Source organism: Melanerpes formicivorus, unplaced genomic scaffold (genome assembly GCF_026170545.1).
Source record: "Melanerpes formicivorus ecotype bairdi unplaced genomic scaffold, bMelFor1.0.p_v2 SCAF_8, whole genome shotgun sequence".
In the NCBI taxonomy this organism is placed as follows: domain Eukaryota; kingdom Metazoa; phylum Chordata; class Aves; order Piciformes; family Picidae; genus Melanerpes; species Melanerpes formicivorus.
Genome location: NW_027142360.1, coordinates 27901137 through 27925553, shown reverse-complemented (window position 1 = coordinate 27925553; position 24417 = coordinate 27901137). Strand labels below are relative to the sequence as shown.

At 62.0% G+C, this 24417-nt stretch overlaps 2 protein-coding genes across 5 annotated transcripts; one reads left to right on the top strand and one right to left on the bottom strand.

Annotated features, from left to right (window-relative positions):
• Positions 1-2252: 2252 nt before the first annotated feature.
• Positions 2253-11081, bottom strand: CUNH12orf50 (chromosome unknown C12orf50 homolog). Its single transcript, XM_068142889.1, has 9 exons — positions 11077-11081; positions 10360-10500; positions 8768-8931; positions 6333-6410; positions 6134-6247; positions 5492-5611; positions 4343-4435; positions 2764-2855; positions 2253-2356 (listed from the first exon to the last, which is right to left on the bottom strand). Exons 1-9 carry the CDS (start codon positions 11079-11081, stop codon positions 2258-2260), a joined length of 906 nt encoding a protein of 301 aa, XP_067998990.1. The 3' UTR covers positions 2253-2257.
• Positions 11082-15288: 4207 nt separating this feature from the next.
• On the top strand, positions 15289-21831 carry RLIG1 (RNA 5'-phosphate and 3'-OH ligase 1). 4 transcript variants are annotated; one of them, XR_010987843.1, is made up of 8 exons: positions 15290-15626; positions 16775-16892; positions 17693-17788; positions 18541-18657; positions 18884-19078; positions 19230-19399; positions 19977-20503; positions 20553-21831. XR_010987843.1 is itself a non-coding variant. In XM_068142854.1 (7 exons), the coding sequence occupies exons 1-7, from the start codon at positions 15378-15380 to the stop codon at positions 20163-20165; spliced, it is 1134 nt and encodes a 377-aa protein (XP_067998955.1). In that variant the 5' UTR covers positions 15290-15377; the 3' UTR covers positions 20166-21831. The 4 variants fall into 4 exon arrangements, 3 of the variants coding, with proteins under 3 accessions (XP_067998957.1, XP_067998955.1, XP_067998956.1); XM_068142854.1 differs by having other exon boundaries at positions 19977-21831; XM_068142855.1 differs by having other exon boundaries at positions 15291-15467; positions 19977-21831.
• Positions 21832-24417: the final 2586 nt, after the last annotated feature.

Below are 24417 nucleotides of genomic sequence, written 5' to 3'. Positions count from 1 at the left end.
GGTCATATCATGTAATGATGATGCCATAAACCCAGGGAAAGAAAGAACCATCAGGAGCAATGATGTAACAAAACAATGGGCATGAGCATCATGAAATGACACAACAGATCACCTCACCAGCCCAGGGGAATAAAGAGCAGCACAAAACCAGAGAGTGCTGTGGAATCATAAAATCATACAAATCAAATCATAAAAGGAGAGCAGAGAAGCCTGGAAAGAAACCAACAGATCACAGAAGGAGATCTTTTGGGGGGGGTGCTGGATGGACTCAGTTTCCTTTGGCTTCCCCATGGACAGCCAGGCAGCAGAGGAGGAGAGCAACATCAGAGGAGCCCAGAAGGAAATGATGTCCTAGAACAACCACACACTAAGGTCACACAGATAGATAATGCAGTGCTGGAATCCCAGCGCTGAGCACTGCCCTGAACTGCTGTGCTGAGCGTCCTGCAGTGCCAGGCTTCAGTGGCACCCCGGGGCTGGCTCTGTGGCATGGGAAGCCTCAGCTGCCGTGGTCCTTTCCGGCCCCCGCCGCCTCTGAAGCTGGCAGAGGGAAGCCCTGGCTGAGGAGCTGCCGGCAGAGCACTGCGCCCTCCTGTGGCTGCAGCCCGGAGCAGCAGGCACCTGCCGGGAGCTGCTCCTGGCTGCCCGAGCCCTGCGCTCAGTGCAGCAGCTGAGGGGCTGCTCGGCCTCCAGGGCTGCCTGGGCGGCAAGGGATGACCAAGAGCGGGTGGTGACCCCTCAAGAGGAAGCTTCAGTGCCGAGGGAAGGATGTGGCTGCACACCACAGTAGGCTTAGCCAAGTGTCACCCTGGTGACCGCAGCCTTCCCCTGCATTTCAGTGGCTGTCCCTTGACTGAGCCTGGCCCTCAGCCCTGGGCTGGGCTCACTGGCATGGCAGGGTGCTGGCTTTGGCTGCTTAGGCTGGCTTCTGAAGGTGGGGACCTGGGCTGAGCTGCACCAGGAGGTGCCATCCTCTATGCTCCCAGCCATAAGGACACTCAGCTCCTATCAAGCATCTCTTCAGATGCTGGGTTCTTGAGAGCCCCCTTAGAAGGAGGCCAGTACAGCTCAGCCCCCAGCTGTGCAGCACCAGCACAGCCTCACATCCCATCCACGTTGGCAAGCTGAGCTCCTGGGGCAGACAACACAGGCAACGTTGCCACGAGGCATCCTGTGCTACAATGTGTAACTCCAATGGCCAATTGGAGTCCAAGGGCCAACTGGAGTCCAAGGGCCAGTTAGAGGGAGAGCAACACCCTCAAGACACGTAGTCCTTCCCGTACACAATCTGTTCCTTGCCTGGTTTGTCACATTGTCTATCCCCCAGGGAGCAGAGGCTGCAGGGTGCTCTGCTCTTCCCCCAGCTGCACTCCTGCCCAGGGTCACTCCAGTGATCAAACTTGGGAAGCACTACAGTGGCTCTTTAAGTTTCAATGATCACAAATGACCTTTGAAATCAGGATCCAAGAGCCACCAGCCTGAGGTCTGTGCCAGAGCAGACCTCGAGGCAGCCAGAGGGAGCACTGCAGGACTCTGCTCTCAGAGGTGCAGCAGCAGCTCGGCTAGGAGGGATCTGATCCAGCCTCAGGCAGCACCAGCGAGAGGCTCCCGGGAGGCAAAGTGCTTTTGTGTTGGCAGTGAGGAGGGCCAGCAGCAGAAGCACTGGGTCCTGCTGTGGCAGGAGGAGGTCTGAAGGGCTCTCCCTCAGCACTCTTGTGCTGTAAGGATGACCAAAGAGCCAGGGGAGTTGAAAAATGGCATCAGATAAAGCCCCCCAGGTCCCCCAGGGGGTGGCAGCTCTGCTTCTTCAGGACAGGAGATGGGAGTGTCCTGCCCATCAGCCTTCTCCCAGCCTTGACCCAGCCTTGTGCACTTGCAATGTGGGTGAAAAACAGACCTCAGCTCACTCTCAGAGTTTTGGTGTGGAGCTCTCTTAGCTCTGCTAAGGTGGTGCAACCTCAAGGTCAGACCAAGGCCTGAAGCATCAGGCAAAGGAGCGAAGCATCCCAGAGCTGGTTTCACACCAGCCCAGCTGCTGCTCTTGCTGCTGCCATTGAGAGGCCTCTGCTCAGAAAGGTACAGATGGCTACATGGCACTGCTAAAATGAGAAGGGCTGTATCAAACAGTCAGAGCAGCTGATTCCAGCTGCCAGCTTGCCCCAGCAGCTGGAGCTTGCTGCAGAGGATGCTCCACATTGGCTTCCTGGACTCCCTTCCTGGCAATCTGCAGCCCCCTCCTCCTTGGTGCCTCCAGTGATCACTTTCCTCTTTCAGGCTGGGTTCTTCTTGTGAACTGAAGCACTCCTTTCACCTCCTTTTGCTCCCCTTTTCTATCCACTTCCAAGTCCTCTCTGCTCTGGGGTGAAAAGAGACAAACAGCTTGGATGAGGCCTTGGGCAACCTGCTGTGGTGTGAGGTGTCCCTGCCCATGGCAGGGGGGTGCAGCTGGCTGAGCCTTGAGCTCCCTTCCAGCCAAAACCACTCTAGGGTGCTGTGACTTCACAGTGCCTGTGGTCTGCAGCCCTCTCAGCTGAAGACACTGGCACAGGCTGCCCAGGGAGGTGGTGGAAGCCTCCTGCCTGGAGGTGTTTGCAGCCAGGCTGGAGGTGGCTGTGAGCAACCTGCTGTGGTGTGAGGTGTCCCTGGCCATGGCAGGGGGTTGGAGCTGGCTGAGCCCTGACAGCTCTGTGACTCTAAGCCTTTGAGTGATGCTTGCCCCACTCTGTGGCTCTCTGGGAACATTCCCTCCCACCAGACAGTTACCTGAGCAGTTGTCTTGAACTTGGAGAATACTTTGGCATGTGGATTTCTTTTCCTCCAGGTGGCTGCACTGTAGGATCCTGAAGTATATTTGTCTAGAGAAACAAACAAGCAACCACCCATGCGAACTGTGCCTTCAGCCACAGCTTCAGGACAGACTCTCCAAGCCTGAGATGTGAGTTCAACATGGCATTAGTTGAATGAACTCCTCAAGTGAGCCATTCATCATCTCTGCATGCAGGCTAGCAGGACACAGGGTCTCTTGAGCAGCCCACAGATGGTTCTGCCTCAGAGGAAGCTGCCTCAGGACTTAGCTTTTCCTGCCAGATTAGGTTAAATTTAATGCTGTTAACACTCCTGGCCTTGGTTAACTGCACCTCCATCCCATTCATTCCAGTGCTCAGCACCACCAGCCCAGCATCCCCAGTGCCCACAGCACAGGCCTCACCATAGTTTTCCACCTGGCTGCCAAACCTCCTGCCTGTCTCCAGCTTGTTCTTCGGGTTGGAGCTTTTCCCAGCGCCTGGCTCTGGAGCTGCTGAGGAGAGAGGCAGCAGCAGTGTCAGGGCTGCTCCTGTGGCACAGTGCTGAGCACCTTGAGAGCCTCCAACCTGGCCAGGCTGTGTGGCCTGCCCTGGGTGACCCTGCTCTGGCCAGGGGCTTGGACTGGGTGAGCTCTTGAGGTCCCTTCCAAGCCCTCCCAGCCTGTGATGCTCTGTGCTCACGGCAGGAACGCTCTCTCTGGAATCTTAACACCACACTGTCCACCCTCATGGTGCAGAACCTGTGCCCAACACCCCACCTAGATCTCCTCTTCTCCAGGTGCAGACCACTGGCCCTCAGCCTGTGGCTGCCCAGGGGGACCCACCTGGAGCTCTGCTGCCCTTGGGCGCCTGGCTGGGGGCGGCGGAGCGGTGGACGACGTAGGCTGCCCGGCGGGGCTCCGGAGAGCTCCAGCAGCTCCTGCTGCTCCTGCTGCTGCTCCTGCTGCTCCTGCTGCTCTCCCTCACCTGGGGGCTGGGGGAAGCAGCCCCATGGCTGCCCCTCTGACCCCGTGCCTGGCAGTGGGGTTTCACTTTTGACTCTGAAGTGTGGGCTCCTAAAGGTGAAGAACAAACCAGACCCAAACCCCAGCAGCTTGAGGAGGGCAGAGTGAGAGGGGAGAGGAGGAAGAAATCCTGCACAGGGAGGCTGGGGAGAGCCTGGCACAGGCTGCCCAGGGAGGCTGTGGCTGTGCCCTCCCTGGAGCTGTTCAGGGCCAGGCTGGATGAGGCCCTGAGCAGCCTGGGCTGGGGGAGGGGTCCCTGCCCATGGCAGAGGGCTAGGGCTGGCTGAGCTGAGGTCCCTGCCAGCCCATCAGGTGCTCTGTGAACACCAGGAAGAATGTTGTGCTGTCACCCACACCTGGCACACTGCAGGAGCCTGCAGGCTGGCAGGAAAGGTGAAAGCCTCATTCCTTGGGGACAGCCCAGGCACAACTGTCCAGGCCTGACACTGAGCACAGAGACCAGCCAGGGGGGGCCAAGCCCTCCAGCAGGGTGGTGCAGAGGACACCCCCAGGCCGACTCTTCTCTCCACACACCTTTGCCTGCTCTGCTGGGTGACTGCCTTGGCTCCTGGGCAATCCATTTCTTCCTGGCTTCTTTGTGGTGACAGTTCTTCACCAGCTTGGCTTCTGAGGGGTCCAAACAGCACAGTTAGTGTCTGTCAGAAAGCACACAGCCTCCTCCTATCCCCCACTGCTGTGGTGTCCTGAGCACCTCATCTGCCCTTCCACAGCTGGCTCCCAGGCTGGAACCTGCTGATGCAGCCTCAGCATGCTAGAAGCACTCTCCTCAGGAGGAAGGCAGCAGGGCTGTTTCCTGCCAGCATCCATGGACACAAAGCCTTGAAGCTAACTCAGAAACTGGCTGCAAGCACAGAGACCAACCCTGCCCTCAACCTGTGCAGCTGCCCTGCCCACAGAACCAGAGACTCATACAGTTGTTGGGGTGGAAAAGGTGGCAGGGACCCCTCCCCCCAGCCCAGGCTGCCATGGGCCTCATCCAGCCTGGCCCTGAACACCTGCAGGGAGGGCACAGCCACAGCCTCCCTGGGCAGCCTGTGCCAGGCTCTCCCCAGCCTCACTGCAAGGAATTTCTTCCTCACCTCCAGTCTCACTCTGCCCTCCTCCAGCTTCAATCCATTCCCTCTCATCCTGGCACCCCCAGCCCTTGTCCAGAGTCCCTCCCCAGCTCTCCTGGAGCCCTTCAGGTACTGGGAGGCTGCTCTGAGGTCTCCCTGAAGCCTTCTCTTCTCCAGCCCCAGCTCTCCCAGCCTGTCCCACAGGGGAGGTTCTGCAGCCTCTGACCATCTTGGTGGCCTCCTCTGGAGCCTCTCCAGCAGCTCCAGGTCCCTGCTCTGCCAGGGCCCCCAGAACTGGACAGAGAGCTCCAGCTGGTCTCATGAGAGCAGGGCAGAGGGGCAGAATCCCCTCCCTGTCCTGCTGGTCACACAAACAGCACTGCACCACTGACCAGCTGGAGCTTCAGCCTTCCTGCAGCCCCACCTCTACTGCCAGCAGCCATGGTGCCAGGGCTGTGCCCAGGGCTGTGCCCATGGGATGTCTCTTCTGGAACTCCACACAGGCACTGCTTCTCCCAAAGCTCAGCCCTGGGATCAGCACAGGGAGAGGCTGCAGGGCCCCAGAGCAGGCAGAGCCCACCCCAGGCCATGTGCACCAGGGCATTACCTCCATTTTCAAAGGACCTGTGATTTGTTCTGGGAACACATTCCACTGGCTCCTTCCTTCCTGAACTCTCTCCTCCTCTTCTTGGGTTATGAACTCTTGGAGGAGCTGTGCTGCCATCACCTGCAAAGGCAGCACAAGCCATGCTTCAGCTGCTTGGGTGGAAGCAGAGGCAATGCATGGCCTTGCTCTTCCTCCTGCCTCTGTGATCACAGGATGGGTTGGAAGGGACCTGCAGAGGGCATCTGCTCCAAAGCCCTGCAGCCTGCAGGGGCTTCCTGCACCACAGCAGGCTGCTCAGAGCCTTGGTGAGCCTGACCTGGAATATCTTCAGGGATGGGGACTCAACCACCTCCCTGGCCAGCCTGTGGCAGTGTTCCAGCAGCCTCCTGCTGCAGGACTTGCTCCTAGCACCCAATCTGCTGAGCTGGTGATCAGTTCAGCTGACAGCCTCCAGCCTCTGGGTTTAGCTTCTGCTTCCTCCTTTGTCACCTCTGTGGATCCTGTCCAGCCACCTGGGCTACAGCCTTGGTGCTCTCCAGCAAAATGCCACCAGGCAGAAGGGGAAGCAGCCCATGGCTCAGAGCAGAGGAGCAGCCAGGCTGAGCAGCTCCCTCCCCAGCCCCCAGGGCAGATGCCACTTGCCTCTCTCTGGGTCCTGCTCCGTGGTTTCCAGGGCCGAGAGCCCTTTCCCCGAGGGCGAGGACACAGGCGTTGGTGCTGGGTGCTCAGAAAGGTGCTGAATCCCATAATACTCTCCTAGACAGAGCCCAGGGTGGGGGGAGAGAGCAATGCTGAGTGCCTGGGCAGCAGGGGGGCAGGGAGCAGGGGGGGGGAGGGTTACCAGATTTACGGCAGATCTCCCTTATTGCCTTCTCCTCCTCGATGTCCTCTGCGGTTTTGGGCACCCACGGAGAGAGAGCTGTGGGGAAGAGGTGCAGAGCCCTTGGGGAGAGCTGCACAGAGACCCTCAGCAGTCCTTGACAGCCAAGCAGCACAGACCCACAGGAGCTTTCAGCTGGAAAAGCTCTCTGAGCTCACCCAGTCCAGCATCAACCCAACCCCCCCATGGCCACCAAGCCCTGGCCCCAGGGGCCACAGCCACAGGGCTCTGGGACCCCTCCAGCCATGGGGACTCCACCACCTCCTCCCTGGGCAGCCTCTGCCAGCCCCTGACCACTCTGGCAGCAAAGGAACTTTCCTCCTCTCCAACCTAAGCCCCCCTGGCACAATTTCAGGCCATTGCCTCTCCTTCTGTCACCTCTGCTGTGGCTGAGGCTCCATCCCCGCAGGCACTTGAGGTCAGGCAGTGTGGCCCTGGGCAGCCTGCTCTAGCTGGAGGTGCTCCTGCAGAGTGCAGGGGGGTGGAGAAGATGACCTTGGAGGCTCCCTTCCAACCTGCTGCACTCTGTCACCCTGGGTCTGTGGTTCATGGTGAGCCTGACAGAGTCCTGCCCCCTTTGTCTGCCCCAGCTCTGCACACTCCCCCTGGCAGGGCTGGAGCAAGTCCTGGGGGCTCCCTCTTTTGTTCCTGCCAATCGCTTTGCCGCCCCAGAGGAAGGAAAATGCTCTTCAGGAGAGAGGCAGCAGGGAGCAGCTCCCCCTTCAGCAGCGCTGCCGGTGCTCTGCAGGGCTCAGCACCATCGGGCAGGCTGCTGGTGTCACCCAGCGGCCAGAGCGGCTGACCGCAGGCAGGAGGCACAGGGGGCTGGGGGCAGGACTCAGATGCCTGGCTCCTGCCTCACACCAACAGCCTGAGCTGTGCAGCAGCACCCTGTGCATCACCTCACTCCCACTCAGCCCCCACCTCGTTCCAGCCTCCTGCCAGGGAGGAGAGCTGGAGAGAGCAATGAGGTTCAGGGTGGACTTTTCTGTCTGCAGCCTTGGGCAGAAACAGGAGCAGGCCTGTCCAAGGGCAAGGGAAGCTCCACAAGCTGAGGTCTGCTGATTGGTGAAGTGGTTCAAAACTCACTTCCAGACCAAGCAGGAGGAGAGCTGCTGAAGGACAGGACCTCTGCCAGTGCTTGCTGCAGTGGGGCTGGACTGGATGAGCCTTGCAGGTCCCTTCTGAGCCAGATCTATGCTCAGTCTCCTGCCAGCTGTGCTGGCAGCAGGGCAGTGTTCCTGTGCCCCAGCTGAGGCCACTGGGACAAGCCCAGCTCTGCTCTTCCTCTGCCACCTTCCTGGGGCTCACCCAGATGGAACCCCAGCCAGGAAGCCACCAGCAGGCAGGGCTGAAGGGCAGGGGCAGGGCAAGCAGCCTGGGGCTGCCTGAGAACCAGCAGAGCAATCTGGAGGGCCCAGGGGACAGGAGGTGGAGCTCTGGCTTCCCCTGGGAGCCTGCAGCTCCCTCCCACAGTCACAGGATGGGGTGGGCTGGAGGGGACCTCCAGGAGCCCTGCAGCAGTTTCATTTCAGTGCAGGAAAGTCACCTCCAGTGTAGCAGAGAATCCACACAAAACCCTTCCCCACTTGCACTGAATGGCTGCAGCTCTGTTAACTGGTAGTATTGATTACCTATCAGCAAGCTAATACAGCAATGCTGGTTATTTGCCACTGTGAGCTGGGTCTGCTCATGCACAGCCTGTGTGGGCTGCTGGTGGTGCAGCAGTGCTGCTGAGTCCTGGCCATTTCCTCAACCAAGAGCACTGAGGTAATGGATAAGTTAGTGCTGGGGGGGGGAGCAATTAACACCATTCAATTAGGGGTACTGCATAAACAAATGAACTGAGAGCTTGCTGTGACAGGAGGGGGATGGCCTGAAGCTTGAGGAGGGGAGGCTGAGGCTGGAGATGAGGGAGAAGTTCTGCACAGAGAGGCTGGGGAGAGCCTGGCACAGGGAGGCTGTGGCTGCCTCCTGCCTGGAGGTGTTGAGGGCCAGGCTGGATGAGGCCCTGAGCAGCCTGGGCTGGGGGGAGGGGTCCCTGCCCGTGGCAGGGGGCTGGAACTGGATGAGCTCGAAGGTCCCTTCCCACCCAGCCCATGCTGCGAGTCTGTGAGCTGTGGATCACCTGTGGAGCTGTTTGATGCAGAGGAGGGCTGGGGATGAAGTCCCCACTGGGATCTGCAGCCAGGCTCTGCAGAGGAGCTGGGCAGAGTGGCCTCACTCACACCAGCTCAGTCAGCCCCACTGCTGCAAGGCTTAGCTGAAGCTGTTTCAAAGCCAACCCTCTTCCAGCCCTGGGAAGGTTATCCCAGCAGACCCCTTGAGGAGGACACTGCAGGAGCCAAGCCCCACACTGCTCTGCCTTGTACAAGAAAGGGGGAAAAGCACTTTACAGCTCTCTTCCTCTTCCTCCTCCTCTTCCTCCTCTTCATCACTGAGGTTTATAATCACTGGAGGGTGACTGGGTAGGAAAGTGTTCTCTTGACTCCTGGGGGAAGCTACAAGCAGAGGATGAAAGGGTTTTAGCTTGAGGGCTCTTGCTCCTCCCAGCAAACTCCTGTGGGCCACAGCTCTGCCAAGCCCAAAGTGCAGGCTTTGGACAGGGGGTGCCAGGCTGATGGGAGTGACTCACACTTCAGTGGGAGAAAGCCCAAGGAGAGAGTTGGGGCTGTCCCTCCAAGGTTTAGATCTACCCCAAGCAATGATTCAGTACCAGGGCAGCACTTCCTGGCAGCCAGGCAATGCAGAGGGTGAGAAATGATCCCTTGTATGCTCCAGCTGACAGCTCTGCTGCTCCAGCTACCATCACTGCGCTGGGGCAGGGCAGCTGCAGCTTGTGCCCAGGTGGAAGGCAAGGAGCTGAAGCAGGAGCATTCACCTCACTTCCTCTTGTGCTCCTCTGGCTTGCCTGTCAGCAGCACCAGGATCATGCTAACCCCATCCTAGTACAGCTGATTGCTGAATCTGCTTTGCCTCCCTGCCCTGCAGACTCTCACCCTGCAGACAGAGCCCCCCTCAGAGCTCGTCCTGCTGGAGGGCTTCCCATCAACAGTCTGCCTTCCAGCTCCCTTCCTGCCCCAGCTGCTCCTCCTGGCCTCCAGAAGCCTGCACCCAGGCTTTGGAAGCTTTGTTCCCAAGGCTGAGCTGGAAGTGCTCAGCAGTGCAACCTGCTGCCAGCTACACAAGAGGTGTCCCAGCCCCACACCTGCTCTGGCCACAGCCAGGGCTGCCTCTGGCCCTGCCAACCTCCTCCTCCCCTCCTGCACTGCCTTTGCTTTCTCTGACTGCTGCCCACAGAACATCTTCCTGCTAGAGAGGTTTAGTGCAGCAAGCACTCAGCTGAAGCAAGGTTTTCACTCCAGAGAGCGCCCAGAGGTGGCTGGGGGAGCTCTGCTGTGGCTGGGGGAGCTCTGCTGTGGCTGGGGAGCTCTGCTGTGGCTGGGGGAGCTCTGCTGTGGCTGGGGGAGCTCTGCTGTGGCTGGGGAGCTCTGCTGTGGCTGGGGGAGCTCTGCTGTGGCTGGGGGAGTTCTGCTGTGGCTGGGGGAGCTCTGCTGTGGCTGGGGAGCTCTGCTGTGGCTGGGGGAGCTCTGCTGTGGCTGGGGGAGCTCTGCTGTGGCTGGGGAGCTCTGCTGTGGCTGGGGGAGCTCTGCTGTGGCTGGGGGAGCTCTGCTGTGGCAGGGCACACAGGGGTCTGCAACACGAGAGCTGAGAAACATTCCCGTGGCAAGCCTGCTGCAATCACAGCAGGGGCTGGGCTGGAAGGGAGCTCCAAAGCTCATCCAACCCAACCCCCCCTGCACTCAGCAGGGACATCCTCCTCTGGACAGCTGGCCCTGAGCCTCGTCCAGCTCCTGCAGCTCCTTCTCTGCCTTCCCTTCTGGGCTCACCCCTGGCTGAGGTGGTTTGCCTCTCGCCTTCCTGGCCCTCACCCCCCACTTGAGGGCATCTGCTTCCCCTCAGCCAAGGGGGCAGGGAAGGTCTGTACTCACTGCGGGTAGGGGGCAGGAAGAGCCCGTTGATGTGCCGCGGCTTGCTGTGGTGGAAGGCACAGCCGACCCTCATGCAGCCCCGGGGCTGTGTTTCCCAGAAGCAGCAGAGGCTGCCGGCCGCCTGCAGGAGGAAGCTGCTGTCAGAGGCAGCCCACGGGTGTCAGGGTGTGCAAGCTGTCAGCGTGGGGCCAAGGCTCTGTGGCACCACACTCTGCTCTTTCAGAACACTGACAGTGATCTTTGAGGCTCCTTTGAGCTGCAGGTAGCTCTAAGGCTCTCTGGAGTGCGGTCAGAGGAGCTCTCCTCAGGCAAAAGGGCTCCTAGGCAAGAGGAGGGGAAGCAATCTACCTACTGCGCTGCAGACCCTTCATGGCATGCTGGGGGCAGAGCAGCTGCTAGGCACTGGTGGCTGAGCTCCCAGGGCCCTTCCAACCACCCCCCTCCAGGAAGCTTTGCTTCCCCTTCCCCCTGGAAGCACCACCTTGGCAGCCCAGAGGTGCTGGGAGGAACTTCTCCTTCCTACCTTCACTTCCACAGCTCAAACTGCAAAGCAGCTGTGGACATCTCCCCCAGGGCCACAGCCAAGAGGGTCACCCCAGGGACAGGGTCTGCACCTGGGACCCTGGCAAGGGACAATGACTGTGGGGAAGCCACAGTTGGCCCCCACAGCCTCGGGGTTGTGAACCTCCTCCTCTGGAGCACTTGGGGGTTACCTCATGGGGGAGGTGCCAGGGGAGTCTGAGATATTTGGGGTTAATTCATGGAGGGGATGGTAGAGGAGTCCAAGCATGAGCTCAGGTTTGTGTGCTGGGTCTCTGTCCTGCTCCATGTTCTGAGCTACAGCCCAGCAGTGGGCTGCAGGGGCCAGGTCTCTGCTCACTGCTGCAGGACTTTGAGCACCTTCCCAAAGGGAAGCAAAGTCACACCTGGCAGTGCTTGAGTGCCTGGAGCTCTCTCACCCAGTCCCAGGTATGAACAACCAGGCCTGAGAGGAGCTCCTCCCAAACTCACCACTTGCAGACACTTCAGCACGCCTGGGGCCATCCCCTGGCACAGGCTGGGCCGTGGGGCAGAGCCCTCTCCCGGGCACTGTGCCCAGCTCCCCCTGGTGCTGCCAGGGCTGTGTCACAGTGAGCCCCACACACACCCCTCCATTCATCCAGGAGGCACAGAACCACCTCTGGGAGGCACAGAACCACCTCTGGGAGGCACAGAACCACCCCAGGGAGGCACAGAACCACCTCTGGGAGGCACAGAACCACCTCTGGGAGGCACAGAACCACCTCAGGGAGGCACAGAACCACCCCAGGGAGGCACAGAACCACCTCTGGGAGGCACAGAACCACCTCTGGGAAGCACAGAACCACCTCAGGGAGGCACAGAACCACCTCTGGGAGGCACAGAACCACCTCTGGGAGGCACAGAGCCACCTCAGGGAGGCACAGAACCACCTCTGGGAGGCACAGAACCACCTCAGGGAGGCACAGAACCACCTCTGGGAAGCACAGAACCACCTCAGGGAGGCACAGAACCACCTCAGGGAGGCACAGAACCACCCCAGGGAGGCACAGAACCACCTCTGGGAGGCACAGAACCACCTCTGGGAGGTACAGAACCACCTCTGGGAGGTACAGAACCGCCTCTGGGAGGCACAGAACCACCTCTGGGAGGCACAGAACCACCTCTGGGAAGCACAGAAACACCTCAGGGAGGCACAGAACCACCTCTGGGAGGCACAGAACCACCTCTGGGAGGCACACAACCACCTCTGGGAGGCACAGAACCACCTCTGGGAGGCACACACCCCTGGGGAGGACCTTGCTGGCGAGGAGTCCAGCAGCAGCCCCAGCCCTGAGCTGTGTGTGGGAGGCTGCTGCCATGCAGTGACCTTGGGGTGCAGTTTTGAGCCTGTGTGAAGCAGCTGAGCCCAGGTGACAGGGGAAGCTGTGCCCAGCTCCCAGGCTCTGCTCCTCTCACCACCCCTGACACTCAGCATTCGACCTGCAGAGGCCATCCCTGCTCCTGAGCTGACCTCCCTGTCTCACAGAGGCACCAAGGACTTGCAAGCCCCTCTAAACTGCACAGCATTTACCTGTGTGTGTGGGGAATAGAAATAGCAACAGTGCTCACTGCCTCCTGAGGCCATTTCCACCTCTTGTGCTCCTCCTCCTCTCCCTGGACCCCAGCAGAAGGTCCAGGAGCAGGGCAGGGCAGCAGCCTTCAGGTGGAGCAGGACTTCTCTTGCCCACCCTGGAGCCTCAGCACCTGAGCCCTGCTGCAGTGCTGGCAAGAAGCCTCCAACTGCCAGCCAGGTACAGTTGAACGAAGGAGCTGCTGCCTGCCCCTGGCTGAGCTGCCCCAGGCCGTTGCCAGCAGCTTTGGAATGTTGCCCTTCCATGGTTGCCAACCGCTCCTGGGGCTGCTGACATCAGCAGCCTTACGTAACCCCCCTGCTCTGGGGGAACTGCCCAGCCTCACACTCTCCCACTGCAGCCTCTCAGCGGGGAAGAAGCCTCCAATGATGCCCAGCTTCTGGCTGTGGGAACTGAGGACTCACAGACTGACCCCTGGGACCACAAAGCCAAATCCCTGGGACCTCAGAGACCAACCCCTGAGACCACAGAGGCCAATCCTTGGGACCACAGAGACCAACCCCTGGGACCTCAGAGACCAACCCCTGGGACCTCAGAGACCAACCCCTGAGACCACAGAGACCAACCCCTGGGACCACAGAGACCAACCCCTGGGACCTCAGAGACCAACCCCTGGGACCTCAGAGACCAACCCCTGGGACCTCAGAACCAAATCCCTGGGACCACAGAGACCAACCCCTGGGACCACAGAACCAAACCCCTGGGACCTCAGAGACCAACCCCTGGGACCACAGAGACCAACCCCTGGGACCTCAGAGCCCACTCCTTGACTGCTGACTGTCCCTGGGGCTGTTTTCAGCCAAGCACTCTTGCACCCTGTGCTTCCTCTTCCTGTAGCTCAAGTCTTGGACTACTGACTATTTCTTTTAACCATTTTGGGGACCATTCAAAGGCAGAATCCCTGCACCCAGTGCTTCTCTTCCTGTGCCACTCTGGCAGCAGAGTGCTGCTGAGTGACTCAAGGATCAGCAGGTGCTCCCCAGGGGAAGGGCAAAGGAAAAGCTCTGGTGCCTGCCCACGGGGATCAGACGATGCCTGCAGGAAGCAGAGGATGAAGCTGCTCAGTGGGCTGGAGGTGGGGAGGGCTGGGGAGAGCTGGGAGCAGAGAACTGAGGCAAAAGGCCTCCCACAGCTCCACCAGCCCTGCAGCTGACCAGGGCAAGAGGGAAGGAAATGCAGGAGCAGGGAGCTCCATGGGAATGACCAGAGTGGAGCAAGCACAGGCAGGGAGCTGTCAGGAGCTCTGTGAGCAAGGACTCTTTGTACCTCTCTAGCTGTGCCCAGGTGAGGTGCAGCAGGTCAGGAGGAGCTCATGGGCTCCTGAGTCTGGAGGGCAGGTTTGGGCAGCAGGGGGGCCACTGGGGGGGCTCCAAGAGGACCTGCCAGTGGCCCAGGCTGAGCACACAGCAGCTCCTCTGTGGCAACAACTGCTGAGCAGCAGCAGGCAGGGGGGTGAGAGCCCCTGCAGGCATGGAGGGCAGTGAAGGAGGAAGTGGAGAAGCTGCTTCTGATGTCAGAGCAGATTCTGCTGCTGGTGAGACCACAGGGAGCCAGAGTGGGGTCCTGCAGCTGATGGAGCTGCGTGGGGAAGCAGACATCCACCTGCAGCCCCAGGGGAGCCTGCTGCAGCAGCAGGATGTGCCCTAAAGCAAGCTGCAGAGAGCAAGCTCCCTGCAGGACCTGAGACCCCCCAGAGGGAAGCTTCGGAGGCCTCCTGCTGGAGCCACCTCTGCCTGGAGGGGGGAAGGAGAACCAGAGACAGACAAATGTGTGAGGAAGCGACCACAGCCCTCACTGCCCACCCCTGAGGAGCAGGAGGGAGACCAGGAGGGCAGCTGGGCGTGGGAAGAGGGAAAGAGGCTTCCAGGTTGTGTTTGTGATGCCTCTACCCAGGTTTGATTGGCAATTAACTGCCCTGAGCTGATCCTCCTCCTGCTGCCCCTATCCCAACCCTCAGGCCTGGATTCCCTTAGCTGTCTGCCTTTAACTCCCATTTTCTCTCTGCCTTAAATTCCACTTTTCTCTGCCTTCATTTCCATTTTTCTCAGTCTTTATTTCCATTTTCTTTGCCTTTATTTCCATTTTTTATCTCTCTGCCTTTATTTCCATTTTTCTGTGTCTTTATTTCTATTTTCTCTGCCTTCATTTCCATTTTCCTCAGTCTTTATTTCCATTTTCTTTGCCTTTATTTCCATTTTCTCTGCCTTTATTTCAATTTTTTATCTCTCTGCCTTCATTTCCACTTCTCTCTGCCTTCATTTCCACGTCTTCCACGTTTCATCCGCCTCCCGTTCCGTGCTTTCTCTCTCTGCCTTCGGTTCCGTTTTCCTCCCATCCTGCTCTCCGCTGCTGGCTCTCCCCGCGGCGGGCGGCAGTGCCAGGAGGCCGCACAGCAGCCCGAGGGAAGCGCTGGGCGCAGGGCAGCCGTGAGGGCGGCTGGGCGGGAAGCAGCCTGAGGAAGGGCTCCGGGCCGGGTAACGGCTGCGGGAGCCTGGCGAGGGCGGCGGCTGCCCGAGGCCCCGCGCCGCAGCGGCCGCTTCCGGGGGCGATGGAGGCCGCTTCCGGGGGCGGGGCTGCACAGACGGCGTCACTTCCGGCGGGCCGCTTCACTTGGCGCACCACGGGGCCGCCGCTGCAGGGGGCGGGGCTACCCCGGTGACGTCACTTCCGACGGACCGCTTCCCGTGGCGCACCGCGGGGCCGCCGCTGCGCCTGTGACGTCACTTCCGGCACGCCGCTTGCCTGGGCGCACCGCGGGGCCGCCGCTGCCGGGGGCGCGCCGGTGACGTCACTTCCGGCACGCCGCTTCCCTGGGCGCACCGCGGGGCCGCCGCTGCCGGTGCCGCCGCCAGGCCGCGGCCATGAGCCGGCGCGGAGCCGTGCAGAGGAAGCTGCCCTGCCTGTTCGTGACCGAAGTGAAGGAGGAGCCCTCGGCCAAGCGGGAGCGCCAGGTGCCGCCGGGCGCTGCGGGCGGGCTGCGAGGCAGGCAGGGAGGGAGCTGGCGGCGCCGGCCCGGCCCGGCCGCGAGGCGGGGGGCAGCCGAAGGAGGAGAGGTTTTGCTGCGGATCTTGAGCGGCCAAGGTCTCCCCAGGGCTGCCCTGGGAGCGCAGGCAGGTTGGCTGGGAGCTGTTTGAGTTCCGTCCAGGCCTTCCCTGGCGAGGGGACCCAGAGGTTTGCTCTGTCCTGCTGCTGCCAGCCGGGGATAGCCCTGGGGCGGAGCGAGGCCTCCGCGCCCTGGCTGCGAGCGGCTGAGCGGCAAGGGCTCGCTCTGTGCTTCGGCAGCAGGAGGGGACGTGAGCGCCGCAGCAGGCAGAGCTGCCCCGGGAGGGAGGGAGGGAGGCAGGGAGGGAGGGGAGGAGGGAAAGAGGCAGGCAGGGAGGGAGGGAGGGAAGGAGGCAGGGAGGGAGGGAGGGGAGGAGGGAAAGAGGCAGGGAGGGAGGGAGGGGAGGAGGGAAAGAGGCAGGTAGGGAGGGAGGGAAGGAGGCAGGGAGGGAAGGAGGCAGGGAGGGAAAGAGGCAGGCAGGGAGGGAGGGAAAGAGGCAGGCAGGGAGGGAGGGGAGGAGGCAGGCAGGGAGGGAGGGAGGCAGGCAGGCAGGGAGGGAAGAAGGCAGCAGGCAGGGAGGGAAGGAGGCAGCAGGCAGGGAGGGAGGCAGGCAGGGAGGGAGGGAGGCAGGCAGGCAGGGAGGGGTGCTGGTTGCACAGGAGAGTGTCCCAGTGCAGACTCAGCTGCTGACACAGCTGCAGCTGGAGCAGCCCTGTGCAAGGCCTGCCAGGAGCCTGGGCTAGCTGTGGGCAGGGATCTGTTGCAGACCTCCAGGTGCTTCATTTCTCTGCTGGTTGTGAGCTGGCAGCACTGGGAGCTGGGCCCCAGGATGCTTCTGCCAGCTTGCACTGCTCTGAGCACTGCTCTGGCTTGGTGCTTCTGCCTGCCAGCTGCCCAGGATCACAGGGCTGTGTTGGGTGGAAAGGAGCTTGAAGGTCACCAGACCAAAGCCATTCCAGGTGGTGGAGCTCCATTTCTGACACCCCCAAGCCTCCCAGCACTGCACTGGGACCCTCCCACCTCCCAGGCACTGCTGACAGTGGAAGGCAAAGGCACCTCTGCCTTGGCCAAGAGTGGCAAAGCAGCAGGGGGGTGCCCAGGACTGCCTCTGCTGCAGAGTCGTCTGCAATGGCAGGCCTGGGGAGGGCAGCTGGAGGGAGCAGGCAGCCAGGTGAGCAGCAGGCAGTGAGGGGACAATAATTGTCTTCTGTTCAGCCATTCAAGGTGTTGGCAACTGAAACCCTCAGTGGCAAGGCCCTGGAGGCAGACCTGGGCAGTGCCACTCCTACTGAGAAGGTGGATGGGACCTGCTGCTATGTCACTGCCTACAAAGGTGAGAGGAGAGGATGCTCTGCAGGCCCCTGCTGAGCTCTGGCACAGCTCTCTCTGCTCCTGTGTGCTGTGGTGGGTGAGCTCAGCCCCCAGGAGCCACCTTGGGCACAAAGAGTCCCCACAGCCCTCCCAGGTGTTGCAGAGTGCCTGCTGGGTGGAGCTGCCTCCCCCTCCTGTGGCTCCACTGCCAGCAGCTGAACAGCTCAGAGGAACTCACACAGCTGCCTGCTTTCCCCTCCTGCTCAGCTCACAGCTCCACTGGGTGGGCTGGAGGGGGCCTTGAGGATCTCTCTCTGCAGCCCCCCTGCCATGGGCAGGGTTTAAGGCAGGGAAGGGATTCCTGCAGCTCACCAGGGCTGCCCTGGGCTCTGTGCAGTGAGGGCCTGGGGCAGGAGCAGAGGTGTGCAGGCCAGGGGGGGGGCTCACTGCACCACTTGGCCTCTTGCCTGGAGCTGGAGCTGTAAGGAAGCTTTGGTGCAGCTGGGCAGGAGGCTGCAGAGAGGTGGGGAGGGTCAGAAAGTGATTGATTGATTGATTGATGGATGGATGGATGGGAGTGCTGTCCCTGGACACCAGCTGCCTGCAGTGACTCCTGCCCTGCTGCAGCCCCTGTGGCAACTGCAGGCTGTGTGGTGCAGGCTGTGTGGTGCAGGCTGTGTGGTGCAGGCTGTGTGGTGCAGGCTGTGTGGTGCAGGCTGTGTGGTGCAGGCTGTGTGGTGCAGGCTGTGTGCTGCAGGCTGTGTGCTGCAGGCTGTGTGCTGCAGGCTCTGAGCTGCTGCTTCTCTCCCCTGGCTCCTGCAGGGAGGCCCTGCCTGTGGGCCAGGCTGGACCGCAGGCCCTGCAAGCAGGCTGAGAGGAGGTTCAGAAGTGCTCTGTGTGCCCTGGACAGCTGCAGAGGTCAGTGAGGCCTTCCCTGCAGGGGCTGACCAGCTCTGGCCTGGCACAGGGGCTGCCAGGGGCCACACAATCAGAGTTTGGGGTGGGGGAGGCTCCCTGAGCTCAGCCAGTCCAGCACCAGCCCAGCCCCCCATGGCCACAGGGCTCTGGAGCCCCTCCATGGGGACTCCACCACCCCCCTGGGCAGCCTCTGCCAGGCCCTGACCACTCCTGCAGCAAAGAGATTGTTCCTCATCTCCAACCTAACCTTCCCCTGGTGCAACCTGAGGCCATGCCCTCTTGTCCCAGCCCTGGTTGCTTGGAAGAGGCCATCCCCAGCTCAGTGCAGCCTCTGCCAGGCCCTGACCACTCCTGCAGCAGAGTCATGGTTCCTCCCCTCCAGCCTGAGCCTCTGCCTGCTGCCCCAGTGCTGCACTGTGACTCTTGCCTCTGGCTTGAGGCTGGAGCTGCTGGGGAAAGGCCTACAGCAGCCCAGGCAGTGCTGGGAGCAGGGACTGGCACTGCTGAGGGGCCAGAGGTCCTTGGGGCCTGCAGGTGGGAAGGGACCTTGCAGCTGGTCCAGCCCCAGCCCCCTGCCATGGGCAGGGACCCCTCCCACCAGCACAGCTGGCTGAGGCCTCCCTCCAGGCTGGCCTGGGCCCCCCCCAGGGAGGGGATGTTGGTGAGGGCAGGGGGGGTCAGGGGCCTTGCACAGGAGAGGGGAGGTGTGGGGGGGCTCAGCCACAAGCTCTCTGTGCCTCTTCTGTGCCCAGAATTCACCTGGAACGTTGCAGAGGACTTCAAGCCTGTGCCAGACAGCTGGATCCCAGCCAAGGACATTGAGTTCTCCAACGGCAGCCCCCTGCCTGATGAGAATGGCCACATGCCAGGTGCCTGGGGGGTGGGAGTGGGGCACCCCTGGGGCTGGGGCTGGCTGAGGGCTGCCAGCAGTGGCTGCCACCTGCAGAAGGCCCTGGGCCTGTCCTGGCCTTGCTCCCCTCAGCCCCAGGGGCAGCCCCTCAGCTGGGGCCTGGGGGGGTTGGTGTCCCCCTGCCACAGCCCCCAGAGCCCCTGTGGCTGCAGGCTCCCAGTGCTCACTGCAGTCTCCTGCCCCAGGCTGGGTGCCTGTGGAGCAGCACAGCAAGCAGCACTGCTGGCACTGCTCTGCCATCAGCTACCAGGCTGAGCTGGCTCTGGTGCTGAGGCACCACCCAGAGCCAGGCCTGCTGGAGATCAGCCCTGTGCCCCTGGCAGAGCTGCTGGAGCAGACCCTGGAGCTGATTGGGACCAACATCAACTCCAACCCCTATGGTGAGTTTGCAGGGGCTGCTCTGAAAGGCCTCTGGGGGCTGGGAGCTTGGGGTGAGCTCTGCAGCTCCCAGCTGCAGCCCCAGGCTGAGGCAGGAGAGGCTGCAGCTCTGCCCCAGCGAGCAGGAAGGCTTTCCTTGTCTCCCTGACACAGGCTTGGGAAGCAAGAAGCAACCAATCCACCTCCTGGTGCCCCATGGAGCGTTTGAGATCCAGAACCCCCCTGCTCTGAAGCACAAGGCCATCCTCTCCTGGTTTGAGGGCTGCAGTGAGGGCAAGGTGGAAGGCATTGTGTGGCACTGCCAGGATGGCAGCTTGATCAAGGTGAGCTGGGGCAGGCTGCCTGGGGCTGGGGGCAGGGAGGGGGCCCTGCCCCTGGCAGGAGCCTGCAGCTGGATGAGCTGTGGGCCCCTCCCAGCCCCTCCTGTGACTGCCTGGCTCTAGGCAGATAGTCATTGATCACATCAGGAGCTGTCTCCTCCTCTCCTGGCTGCAGTGGGCACTGCTCAGCTGAGGGCAGAATGTTGCTGCCATGGCAGCCCTGAGCTTTGGCCTTGCTCAGGGGGCCTCAAGGAGCTAAGCAATGAGCAGCTGTGGCCTGGCACTGGGGGCCATGCTGGAGGGCCCAGGGTGGTGGTTGGACTGGAGGGTCCCAGGGAGCTCTGTGACTGATGGGCTGCCCCTGTCCAGCAGCCCCCAGCCCTGCAAGCCTCGGGGGGGCCTGAAGGGCTCTCTGGGAGTGCTGCTGGGGCTGCAGCTGCTGAGCCTGCAGGAGCCCTGCAGGAGCCCTGGGGCTGTGCTTCACCCCTGGGAGGCTGAGCAGCTGGCAGGGGGCCCCAGCAGCACAGGCTGCATGTGCTGGCAGCCCCTGGGCTCTCAGAGCTCTGCCCTCCCTCTGCAGCTCCATCGCCACCACCTGGGGCTGCGCTGGCCCCTGGCAGAGCCTCGCCTCAGCTCCCAGCCTGTGCTCATCTCCTTCCACACCCCTCAGCACCACCTGCACCTGGAGCCCAAGAGTTTGTTCCACCACTTTGCCAAGCTGGATGGGCACAGATTTGACAGGCTCCAGGACATCAAGTTTGATGCTTGAAATCATCTTCCTCCTCTCCTTGCTCTGCTGCCTTCCCTCCCTTCAGTCTGCCCTGAGTGCTGCAGGGAGCTGGGGCAGCACAGCAGGCAGGAGCTGGGGCAGCAGAGCAGGCAGGAGCTGGGGCAGCAGCAGCAGGCAGGAGCTGGGGCAGCACAGCAGGCAGGAGCTGGGGCAGCAGAGCAGGCAGGAGCTGGGGCAGCACAGCAGGCAGGAGCTGGGGCAGGAGCTGGGGCAGCAGAGCAGGCAGCAGCTGGGGCAGCAGCAGCAGGCAGGAGCTGGGGCAGCAGCAGGCAGGAGCTGGGGCAGCAGAGCAGGCAGGAGCTGGGGCAGCAGAGCAGGCAGGAGCTGGGGCAGCAGCAGCAGGCAGGAGCTGGGGCAGCACAGCAGGCAGGAGCTGGGGCAGCAGAGCAGGCAGGAGCTGGGGCAGCAGCAGCAGGCAGGAGCTGGGGCAGCACAGCAGGCAGGAGCTGGGGCAGCAGAGCAGGCAGGAGCTGGGGCAGCAGCAGGCAGGAGCTGGGGCAGCAGAGCAGGCAGGAGCTGGGGCAGCAGAGCAGGCAGGAGCTGGGGCAGCAGAGCAGCCTGGAGCTGGGGCAGCAGCAGCAGGCAGGAGCTGGGGCAGCAGCAGCAGCAGGCAGGAGCTGGGGCAGCAGAGCAGGCAGGAGCTGGGGCAGCAGAGCAGGCAGGAGCTGGGGCAGCACAGCAGGCAGGAGCTGGGGCAGCAGCAGCAGCCTGGAGCTGGGGCAGCAGAGCAGGCAGGAGCTGGGGCAGCACAGCAGGCAGGAGCTGGGGCAGCACAGCAGGCAGGAGCTGGGGCAGCAGCAGCAGCCTGGAGCTGGGGCAGCAGAGCAGGCAGGAGCTGGGGCAGCACAGCAGGCAGGAGCTGGGGCAGCACAGCAGGCAGGAGCTGGGGCAGCACAGCAGGCAGGAGCTGGGGCAGCAGCAGCAGGCAGGAGCTGGGGCAGCAGAGCAGGCAGGAGCTGGGGCAGCAGCAGCAGGCAGGAGCTGGGGCAGCAGCAGCAGGCAGGAGCTGGGGCAGCAGCAGGCAGGAGCTGGGGCAGCAGCAGCAGCCTGGAGCTGGGGCAGCAGCAGCAGCCTGGAGCTGGGGCAGCAGCAGCCTGGAGCTGGGGCAGCAGCCTGGAGCTGGCTGCCAGACTTCCCTCAAGGACTGACTTCCTTCTCCACCCTTTGCAGGGAGCTGTGAGGGTGCAGAGTCAAACCTGCTGCCTCTCCCTGGCTGGCCCTGGTGCCTGAGCTGGGGAAGGCAGTCAGCTGCCCGGGGTCCTGGCTTGCACTGCTGCCAGCAGTCACACCACACTGGGCCCTGGGGGCTCAGGCTGGTGCTCTGCCTGGGTTTGACAGCAGAGGGAAGCTTTCAGGTGGGACCAGACACAGGCCTGGCACTGGGTCAGGCTTTGTACAGCTGTGACAATTCCCTTTGGAGAGAAACCTCTCCCCTGTGTTGTTTAAGCTGCTGCTCAGAAGCCTCCCTGAGCTGCAGCCCTGCTGCTCTGGGACAGGAGGAGGGAAGGGTGGAAGGTGTCCTGGTTCTGCTCTGCAGACCCCTGGGGGCTGGAGGCATGGCCTGGCCTTTGGTGGCAGCTCAGTGAGGAAGCTTCAAGGGCACAGGAAGCAGGATGGTGCAGAAACAATAAAGGTGAGAATGGATGCTTGGAGTTGGCTTTGTCTGAGCTGTGCTGGAGCAGGGAGCAGCCAGCCCCAGCACAGCACCACCAGGGGGGCTGAGCAGCACTGCAGCTGCACTGCTTTGTCCTTGGGCCTTCCAGAAGGGGTTGGGTGGGAAGGGAGCTCAAAGCCCAAATCCCCTGGGAAAGCAAGCAGCAGGTAGGGTTGGGGCTGGGGGCTGGTGCTGGGGTTGGCAAAGCCATTCCTGCAGCCAGAGTAAAAGCCTTGGCTGCCTCCTGCCCCTCACAGCCCAGCTGGCTCACCCTGGGCAGCCCTGGCTGGAGAGCTCCAGGTGGGGGCAGGGGCAGAGGGGCTGTGCCTGGGGCAGGAGGTGGCTGCCAGGATCAGGGCACAGCCATTGCCCCTGGGGGCAGCTGCCTTCTCCAGCTGCTTCTGTGCAGCCTTTTCCTCCAGGCCTCTGCAGGGCTCTGTGCAAAGCTGGCTGACAGCAAAGGTTTACTGTCCCCCAGCAGCTCCTCTGGCCTCACACCTTCAGTCAAACTGCAGCTGAAGTCTCTCCTTGAAGCCATCAGTTCCTCCTCCTCCACTCCCTGGCATTCACTTAGCTGAGCAGCAGTCCCTGCAAGAGAGAGTGAGGGCTGGGCTCTGAGCTCAGCCTGCTGGGGGCAGCCCTTGGAGTCCATCAGAGGGCTTCACCTCGAAGCTTCTTCCTGCTGCTCTGAGGGAGCTCCCCAAGGGCAGAGGGAATTGGTTAGCTGCCTGGAGAGGAAAGCAGCCAGAACCAGGGGAGGTTGGAGCCTGCTCTCAGACTGGGAGAGGCCTTCCCTGCCTGGGCAGAGGAAGGTTGCTGCATGGAAGCTTTACAAGGAAGAGCCACACAAAGCTGTTGGGGTTCCCTGGTTCTGAATCATCCTCAGCTGCAGACATCAAACAGCTCTGTGATCCTTCCAGAAGCTGCAGGTCAGCTCAGCTGCTCTGCAGCATGCACAGGAGACCTCCCTCCCCCTCCTCTTGGTACTGCCCAGCCCAGGGAGGGAGGCACTGCAAGGCCTCAGCAGATGACAAAGTCTCCATCAGAGGCCTTTGGATGCTGCTGCTCAATCCAGGGCACTCCAGCAGAGCCAAGCCTGAGCAGGGCTGCAGGGGGGCTGGCAGCTGCTGCTCTGAGGGGCAGCCTGAAGGCAGAGTTCCTTCCTCTGCTGGGACCAGGTGGAGAGTGCTGGTCTGCAGGGAATGTTCCTAGAGAGGAAGAAGGAAATGAACCTCCAGAGGCACTGTCAGAGAGCCAGGCAGGGAGCTTGGGATCACTTGGAGGCAGCCCCCCTGGACCCCTTCAGCCAGCTGGGCAGCTGCAGGAGGACACAGGAGGGCAAGAGGCTGGGCTGAGCTCCCCCCCCTGCCTCATGGCTCTGCTTGGTGTCTCCCAGTCCTCTTGTCCCAGGGGCAAAAGGCAAGCAGGACAGAGATGGATGTGCCTGCAGCCCCAGCTTGCCGCCCTTCCCCTCTGGCCTCTTCCCCAGGGTGCTGCTGTGGTACTGCTCTGCAGTTCAGCACTTCAGGAGCAGCAAACTTCAGCTTTGACCTTTCACATTTGTTATCTGGAAGAAGTAGTCAGGGGGGGAGAAAGAATCCCCTCCCTCCCTGCCCTGCTTGCTGGTGGGGGCTCCCTCAGCACTGCCCTCAGCCTCTGCCAGGAGTTTGCTTAGCTCTGGGAGGAGCCTCCCCCCCTTCCCTCCCTCCCAGCCCTCTCCTCCCTCCCTCCCATCCCTCCCTCCCAACTCACCTCCTGGCTCTCCCTCAAGCCTTGGCCTTCAACCACTCTGCAGCAGTGCCCCCAGCAGGGGTAAGGGAGCTTTGCTCTGGCCAGGTTATAGCTCCTGAGGAAAGCTGCCCCCCAGAGCTGCCTGCCAAGGAACCTCCTGGCTCTGGGAAGCCCTGGAGGCTCTGCAGGAACCAAGCCACAAAGCTACTTTGTAGGAGACTGTAAGGGAAAGGGCAGCAGAGGAGGCTGCTGGAGGCAGGACTCACCTGGCAGCCTCAGTGCATTGTGCTCCTGCAGCACCTCACCCCTGGGAGGGGGCTCTCAGCCTGCCCCCTGCACAGTCACACTGCAGACAGGCTGCACTTGGGGCACAACCACCCCAGGAAGGCTGCAGGCTGGGGGCAGAGAGGCTGAAAGTGCCCAGCAGGAAAGGCCCTGGGGGTGCTGGGTGGCAGCAGCTGACCAGGAGCCAGCAGAAAGGGCAGGCTGGAGCTGAGGAGAAACTTCCCTTGCTGCCAGGGTGGTCAGGGGCTGGCAGAGGCTGCCCAGGGAGGTGGTGGAGTCCCCAGCCCTGGAGGTGTTGCAGCAAGCTGTGGCCATGGCAGCTGGGGCCAGGGCTTGGGGGCCATGGTGGGGCTGGGTTGGTGCTGGACTGGATGCCCTCAGAAGGCTTTCCCAGCCCAGACACTTGCAGGAGCTCAGGCAGGAGCTGTGCAGCACAAGCAGCCCAGGGCAGCCCAGCTGGACACAGGCTGGATTGGCTCTCCAGGCCTGTGCCCCAGGGGAGCAGCACACAGCCCCTGAGGTGGAAGGAGGAATCCCCAGAGGAAGCAGCACAGCAGAGGG